At 39.8% G+C, this 8,846-nt stretch overlaps 1 protein-coding gene across 1 annotated transcript in view; it reads right to left on the bottom strand.

Moving 5' to 3' along the window:
* Positions 1-8,846, bottom strand: part of PDE11A (phosphodiesterase 11A) — a 439,743-nt gene that overhangs the window by 72,110 nt on the left and 358,787 nt on the right. Inside the window, exon 15 of the mRNA XM_006151668.3 lies at positions 7,787-7,887. Coding sequence (XP_006151730.1) covers positions 7,787-7,887 — 101 coding nt within the window. The remainder of the gene's footprint in view (positions 1-7,786; positions 7,888-8,846) is intronic.

Raw genomic sequence — 8,846 nt, 5'->3', positions numbered from 1 at the left:
GTGTTTGTGTGTGTGTGTGTGTGTGTGTGTGTGTGTGTGAGAGAGAGAGAGAGAGAGAGAGTAGGAATGGGAAGGGGAGGAGGATTATTTGTTCTTGCAGTGTTCTTACAGGTAAGATCATTCATCAGGCAAATCATGCACCTGCAGTTAGTTACTAAATGCAGAGTCTAGAGAGATTTCTGAACTTCATGCATAAAAGCACTGAAGAGGAATAGAAAATCAATACACAGATGTTAACTCCAGCAATTATGACTAAAGAAAAAAAAGTCAGATATTTAATTTTGAAGTGACTTTTCTCCATGCTTTAGAATAACACCGATAACACCAGGGCCACTTGAGAACCTTGGTGAAATGACCTGTTTGATGCTGTGCTGTTGCTGACAGCATAAATAGAATCGGCAAAATGCAGGAAATAGGAAAACTAGAATCACTCTTAACGTTGACAATGGCAGATTGGACAACACAAGGCCCCAACAGCGAGTTCATTCAAAGCATAATGACAAAGGAAAGAAGCTGTTGAAGCCAAGGCTAGGTGCAGCTTGCTCCAGTTCCCTGTTTTCACTCTAGCCATAGTAGTTAATGTGCCATAGTATCAGTTTGCCTTCTTTCCCACTGACTGAGTCCCTAAAAATAATCCACCAGCCTGTGCATTTCCAGTAACTAGCACCATGCATGGCATAAAGAGGTCATCAGCGAGTACCAGTACAATGAATTTTGCAGTTTTAACTCAGTTTTAATATGTGAATGGGGATATGAGAAGGAGTATATGTAGAAATGCTTTGAAGTATGTCAAGAAAACCAAAATATTTCTTTCCACAATCTACCACAGAGCCTGTTATTGAGTGTTAAAACGGTTTCAGTGGATTAACTTATTGGACTCTGTTAAATATAGAAGTTTTGGGGAGAGAGCAATGGATTAAGGCCTACCATTCATTAACACTCTACAGCACACCAATTTTTCCTTGTCCTTTCCAATATGGCAGGAGACTGAGTGCAAATGAAAACACTGAACATAGTGGGCTCTTAATAAAATTTGTTGAATGATCAATGAATGAATATTTGTATCTACATAGAAGTAGGAACATCTGTTGAATTCCCACTGTATTTTTAACATAAATTGTCTAGACATTAATCTGTTTTTTTGTTTTTGTTTTTGTTTTTGGAGAGGTTTTTGCTATAGGGCACGTGTGCTCGCCAGACAGAGACAGAGACAGAGAGAGACAGAAAGAGAGAAATCACCCTCCAGGGGGGCTGACCACGCCACAATCCCTTCTCCTCCATTCTCCTCTCGGGATCTTGGGCATGCACGCACACGCACCTGGCATGAGTTTTAAGCCACCGGGTCCGGGATGCAAACTGTGGTCAACTACGTGAGAGTCCAGCGACACAGCCATTACGCTAACTGCTGGTCCCCGAGACATTAATCTGGTTTTTAAAAGGGTGATCAAACCATTACTCTAAAAATATGGATAATAGTTTAGTATATTCTGCTGTCATCATCAGATGCTTTTGAGAAATGCTATTTAGGGCATCCCTTTGGAAAGACAAAGACTGGACATTTTCCATAACTGCTGATGAATGTAGAGCATAAAGGGAAATGGTAAAATTTCAATTTAAAGATTAGTCTGATTAATTTAGAAAGCCAATCTGAAGAGCATTCAGTACCCAAGTGGACTTATAAAATGTGAATTTTTGGATAGTTCTCTGCTTGTCTGAAGCAATGTGGCACAGAGACCTGATCACCGACAACTTGATGACTTTGGGCAAATTACTCTCTGTAAGCCCAGGAATTCCTATTTTTAATACGGGATGACAACATCTAATTTGCATGTTGGTAGAAGAATTCAGTATCAAAAAACTAGTATGTGGGGAACCAGCAGTTAGCATAATGACTATGTCGCTGGACTCCCACGTAGTCAACCGCGGTTTGCGTCCCGGACCCGGTGGCTTAAAACTCAGGCCAGGCGCGTGTGAGTGCGTGCCCAAGATCCCGAGAGGAGAATGGAGGAGAAGGGATTGCGGCATGACCATCCCCCCTGGGGGGTGATTTCTCGCTTTCTGTCTCTATGTCTCTCTCTGTCTGTCTGGCGAGCGCATGCGCCCTATAGCGAAAACCCCTCCCTCCCCGCCCCCCCCAAAAAAAACTAGTATGTCAGGCACTGTATCAGGTTTGGGGCCTCTAAGAGTGAGCTACCCATTTGCACCATCTTCCATGTATTAAAGCTAAAAAATTGCCAGCTCCCAGGTCTGATTCCTGGTCTAACCTGAGAATATGGATATGGTGGTGCATGCTAGTTGGGAGACTAAGTAACAGGAGAATTCAACATCGAGACTTAGAGGAAAAAAAAAAAAAAGGCTGATGATGATGAAAAAAAAAAAACCCAAAAAACCGCTGATGACGATGCCCCAGCTTAGCTTAGTTCAATTGCAAACAAAGAACCTCTAATTGCAGTCTGAGTCCTGCCACACAGGCTCCTGAACAACTGGAACTTGGAGCCTCCTTTCCCACTCTGCACTCCTGGTGGCGGGGCCTGAAATTAGTTGAATTGCTTTCAACCTGATACCTATTATGTTCGAACTAGCCTCTGGCATGACCTTACCCCACATGGCTTCTGCCCCTAATGCCCAAGTATTTCTGGTGTGGCCTCAGTTTCCCCTTTAATATTCTTAAACGAACAGTCAGGTAGCCATAGAGATAAAGGCAGAGTAGTTAAAAACATTTGGAGTTGATTCAAAACCCAGATTTGCTATTTGACATTGTAAGCAATTTACTGAATCCCTCCAAACCTTTTTCCTCATGCATACTCTGAGGTTAATCACAGTAACTATTCTAATAGAACTGTTTTCAGTGTTAAATGGATAACGTATATATAAAGCTCCTAAGTAAGCCTTCAGGAAATATTAGTTCTTGTTTTTATTATTCAGTGTTGAAATTGCATAGGTCATCTTTGTTGATTTACATACAGACAAATAGCAAAGGGCATTCATGACATCCCTCTTAAGTTTAAACAGTTATAATTTTAGATCTCTTTCTTTCTTTGCAAGTGTCACTCCAATAAGCATCATCTTTTATGATGCATATTTTATTAAGTTTTCTGGCTGAATGATTTCTTTCTTTATAAGGTACTTTAAATTATCAAAGCTCTTTCATATAGATAATCTCCATTGACTGCCATAAGGAGTCTAGGAAATTGATATGGTTGATATGCCTGTCCCTGTGTTGCTGACAAGGAAACCGAGACAAAGAGACACTGAGTGAGTCTCTCAAAGCTACAAAATGGTTACTGATGGGATATCTTTAATTCCTGCTTGAGATGGTGAAATTACTATTTAATTATTAAAGTCTTATTCACTACAGGGACTCAGAAGTAGGCACAGAAATCAATTTCAGAAAATCACTCAGCAGTAACTGAAAAATGTTTTCAGTGAGTTGGAAAATCAGACTGAATAATTACTCCAGACTTAGGTTATAAAACCTAGAATTTCTTTGTTTTTTAAAAAATCTCGTGCATTCTTTTTTCTTATGCCATTTTTGGCATAGAATCTTGAGGATGCCTAAGGCCATCAGAAATTAAAGTAACACGTTTTTGTGGTTATTTTTAAAGCATTTCCACATACCTTACATTTTTCCCCTTGGGAGTATGTCAGGAAATCATGCCCCTAGGAATGAATCATAAACTCCTCCTCCAAAGGCCAGGATATGCTCCTTGCCCATCTGGGGCAATTCTAGCTAACTTTTTCTTCCTAGCGGGGGAAGGAGTGAACTTCCTTTTTGGTTCCCTTAACTGTATCATGAGTTTTTATTTGAGTAGTCAGAGAAAAAGAACCAAAGTAATTCAGACTTCTAGAAACTAGTTACATGGGACCACATCACACTCTCTTGGCGCAGTCACCATTCTCCAGTCATCGCTGCTACCACCAGAACCACAGCAACTACCCCAGCCAGCCTGCTGACTTTCCATCCTGGCACTGTTCTGACTCTGTGTGGTACTGGGGTGGTCGTCAGAATCCCGAGACCCTGGAGCATGCACACCCTGGAAGAGCATGGGAGTTAATAGAAAATTATAGAGCAAGGTTTGGCTGTCAAGGGTGGAGGCTGGTAGACAATTTTGAGGTGCGCCATACAAGACTTCTCAGATGGTCCCTTCAAGATCAAGCCAGCTAACCACAGTGGTGACCAAAATGGAACAAAAATGTCCTTACAATGCCTTCCATCCTTCAGATCCCCATTCTTTTGTGTCATTCACAAAACTAAACTACCTGCATGCCAGCCTGGTCTTCAACTCTGCTTTGAGGGTACAAAACCCAGATTAGGTTTTTTAAAAAAAAAAAATTTAAGAGAGATTTTTTGCTATAGCGTATTTGTGCTCACCAGAGAGACAGAGAGAAAGAAAGTGAGAAATCACCCCCCAGGGGGGATGGCCATGCCACAATCCCTTCTCCTCCATTCTCCTCTTGGGATTCTGGGCACGCATGCACATGTGCCCGGTGTGAGTTTGAAGCCACCGGATCTGGGACTCCGACTGCAGTCGACTATGTGGGAGCCCAGAGATGTAACCATTATGCCATCCACTGGTCCCCTAGGCTAGGTTTTATACTGAACTGATGAAAGTATGCTTGGGGAAGTCAATATTGTCTTATAGTGTATCTCCAACTCGACAACTATTTATGATTTTTCCCATTAGAGAGGGAATGTGGTGATTGAGAGAAAAACCTTGAAAAAAGAGATATGGGTTCCTGTTTTCCCAATAATTAGTTATGTGACTCAAGCTACCCTATTTAACCATTTGGACTTCAGTGCCGAATCTGCAAAATAAGGTGATATATTGGTTACATTGTTTCTAAGATCCCTTGTAGTCCCACATTTGTACATTTGTGAATAAAAGCAACGGGGAGACAGTTTAGAGTAGCCGCTTTCCCCTTCATTAACCCTCCCCCGATGGTTTGGGCTAAAAATATGGCAATACTTCAATGCAACTTTAGACAGGCAAGTGAATCAGCCCTCTGAATGTCTAGATTAGAGAATGAGAAGCTATTCAGAACCTCAAGAAACAATAATGCTGACAAAACGAGAACAAGCCAGCTTCTTTGGGAGTCAGCTAACATTAGCAGGGCTGCAGCATTAAGATAAGAACAGAGTAATGAGAAACGGGTTGCAACCAACTTCCTTGACTGCGTTCCAGCGGTCACTCAGGGATTCGCCACATCCCTAACAGGGCTTGATAAATGGACTCCAAGTGTTGAACAATTTTTTTTTTTCTCTCTTTAGAAGTTACTTGGAAACTTGGCTTGGGCAAATGCTTGTACTTTAAGAAAATAACAACAAATCCTGCAAGTATCAGGGGCAGGAAATGAAAACATTAAAAGGAGACAGGCTTTCCATAAGTCCCAAATCAAGGAGTATTAATCCAGAAAAAGATGGAAGACCAAGATAGTTAAATCAACACAAAACTCACCAAACATGCAAAATAAACAGGTTATATAGCAAATGAGGTTGTAGACGTTATTATTTATAAACCATGTAAGACGTTTACAAGATAGATGACATAGATATTCTTATCTCCATTTTATATATGCAGAAAAAAAAAATCTCAGCCAGGTAAATTACATAACTGGCGACTCGCAGCTAGTTAGCAGCAGAGCTGGCTGCTTAATTTTTTAAATGTAGGTTTACAGTTTATATCCATCAAGGCCATATGCATGTAGTTTACATGTCAAATGTAAGCAAAGATGGTAGGATTCTCCATCTCGCTGTCTTTTGTCCTTTGACAAAGCTTTTCAGTTGAGTTTTCAAAAGCTTTCACTTGAGTTTGCATTTGGCCATCATGTTTCTTATGTTTAAGTGCTTTTATCTTCATGGTTGCTCTTACTATTATTTTTAAAAAAGTTCTGTTCTTGTATCATGGATGCAATATTTCAGCACTAAGAGGATATTAATAACAGCTCTTTTTTCCTTTTTCTTTTTCCTGGCCCTGTTTTTCTGAATTTTTTTTTTCTTTCTCTCTTTCAGTTTGGTTTGGCCTCTGCCTTTCGTAACATAGGCTTATAAAATATTCTGTGATCCTTAGTAGTCTGTGTGTAATAAAAAAGGCATTAACAAACTAAGTAGAATGTATGCATGCATGTGGAGGGTGTGGGATAGGGTAGGATTGCTAGATAAAATACAAGAAGCTCAGTCAAATTTGAGTTTTAGATAAAAAATTATTTTTAGTATATCTCAGATATCTCATGGGATACACACACACACACACAAACTACTCATTGTTTATCTGAAATTTCAATCAACTGTGCCCTCTGTATTTCGATTTACTAAATCTTGAAACCCTTGGTGTGTGATTCACAGACTCCTAGTTTCTGGCGACTGGCTATGGGCTGTGGACTCTCAATCGAGAGACCGGTTGTACTTCACTGAATGCCTCCTTCTGAACACTGCACCTCCTTCCCATTCAGTTCTCCTTAGTCCTAAACTCTTCATTTTATCTCTCCAGAGAATAAACCTCTGGCTTCTACCTCCAGGGAGAGGGAAAGCCATGTTGTTAGAGGACCTTGTGGACTCTGAATGTTCGGTAAGCCATCTTTTGCACTGTCTCCTTAAGATTTGAACGTCACATCCACTTTTTGTCTCTAAGATTCTACAGGACAAATAGCTTCCTTCTCAGAGTTATCCTCGGAAGGTCTGGCATTCCACTTCTGCTTTGCTAGGTTAGTTGTCATGCCTTAGTCTGCCTTTACTTTACAAATTGATCAGTATTTCTTCTCAGCCGTTGTGTGGCTTCCTTTGTCTCCTTGCAAGTTTATGTCCGTTTTTTCTTTAAATCTATTTAGTATCATTTTAATGGAGCTTTAGGAGTGAGAAAACATAGACAATTTGGGCTCAATACACCAATTTTAACTAGAATGCCAAAGAGATTTAAATCCTGACTAATATAACTACAAAGTTTACTCCTTCTACTCTATCATGGAATAATCCAATCAGAAGAATTCAACAATAAAGTCCTGTGTCATAGACTGCCAGCGATCCATGCGAATATCCTTCCTTCCTCTGTCCCTTCCAAGGTATGGTCATGCTCTGATCCCTTTCCTCCTCCAGTCATCTAGCCCATCAGATCTGAGGCACCCACTACGATGTGGGACTGGGCTTCTTTTCAGCAGTGCATTACAACTGGTCACAGAACCAGTCCTGGAATCATTTTTTAAGGGGGGGAAGTTAGTCTAAGGTAGGACTGTGCATGTCAGCAGGGGAAAAGATTTCCAGGCCACCGAAACAGGTGGTACCTGATGGTGCAGTTGCCACTGGGAGTGGGAAGGATAGAATTTCCAGTTCAGAGAGAGGCTTGCACTTTGGGTAAAAGAGGGAAAACTCTTCCAAGAAAAAAAGAGGAGAAGCAAGAAACAAAGGCTTGACTATCTAGGCAATCCTCATCAACAAATATTTTCCATTATCACTATTACTGCTCTAACAGAAATAATCTCCTAAAATAACATTATTAAACAGTATCTAAAATGAGAATGCTCTACTTAGTTTCAGAGTTAAGAGCCCAAAACAAGGCTCATAAGACAGAAGCAATATATAAATCTTGTGATTGCAGGTGATTCTTTTGGTTATACACTCTTCTATAATGAACTTCATTTAGATGAGGGGAAAACAACAGCCAAAATCTTAGCTCATTTACACATTAATATCAATGCTCGAATAACAGGCATCCCCCAATTTAGACCTGAAAATTAATTACAGGTTGGAACTTTAGATATTCATTTGTCAAATAGATCAAATGCCAATACCTACTCAAAGTACAGCGTGAGATCTGTTGCCAATATTGACTGCTTCAAAAGCTGCATAAGGTCACTATATTCCTTGGAGGACAAATTAGCAAAGATGTTATGACCCTGTAATGAGAAAGTAAAAAGTCACACACACACAAAACCATTAAATCTGTTGTTGTTTGCATGTTTTTTTTTCTATATTAAAAAAAGGTAGTTCTTTAAGGATGATGACATTATCAGAAAAAGAAAAGCTGAATGAAATTTCACACAAATATAAACAGATTCCTTGGCAAAAAGTGTAATGATTTTTGAGGCGATCTGCTGTGGAACACTTTATTATATGTTTAGTTTTTTTTAAAAAATTATTTATTTTTATTTAATTCTTGGTACACTTTACTATATGTTTAGTTTTTTTTTTTAATTATTTATTTTTATTTAATTCCATTTGTTATCATTATTATTTCCAATTTGACCAGACAGAGAAAGAGAGAAAGGGAAAGTGAGATAGCAAGCCACCAGGCCCAGGATTAGAACCATAGTTGGCCATTTGGGAATCAGCGCCCTTAACTACCATGCCACCTGCCAGCCTCTAGTCTTTTTTTTTTTTTTTTTTTTAAAGAAAGTTTTTTGATTAAGCCCTTGCTGGAGAATGAATAAAACCAGAGGGAATCAGAGAGAGATAAAGGGAGAAACCAGGGGGGTTAGCCACTCCAGGGCGTTAACCACTCTGCAGACCTTTCCCCTCCATTCTCCTCTTGGGATTTTGGGCACACACACCTGGCACGAATTTCAATCCGCCAGGTCTGAGACTCAAACTATGGTCGACTACATGGTAGTCCAATGACATAACCATTATGTTATCCACTTGTCCTTAAACAGAAAACTCTGGGAATCCGCCATGAGAGCTGAGGTCTAGTGATTTCAGAGATAAGAGCAATGAAGATGTTCTGCTGAGAATTTACACTGGTAGAGCCTCTGTCTCCTTCTCTCTCTCTGTCTCTTTCTGTCTCTCTGTCTTTTCATTTTTCTATTAAAAAAATTTTTTAAGGTAAAGTTTTTTCTTGGCTCTGAAATTTTCCTTT

This window comes from Tupaia chinensis, unplaced genomic scaffold, assembly GCF_000334495.1.
Source record: "Tupaia chinensis unplaced genomic scaffold, TupChi_1.0 Scaffold000322_1, whole genome shotgun sequence".
NCBI classification, from domain to species: Eukaryota; Metazoa; Chordata; class Mammalia; order Scandentia; family Tupaiidae; genus Tupaia; species Tupaia belangeri.
Note: the sequence above shows the minus strand (reverse complement) of the source record. Positions and strands in the feature narration are given on the sequence as shown.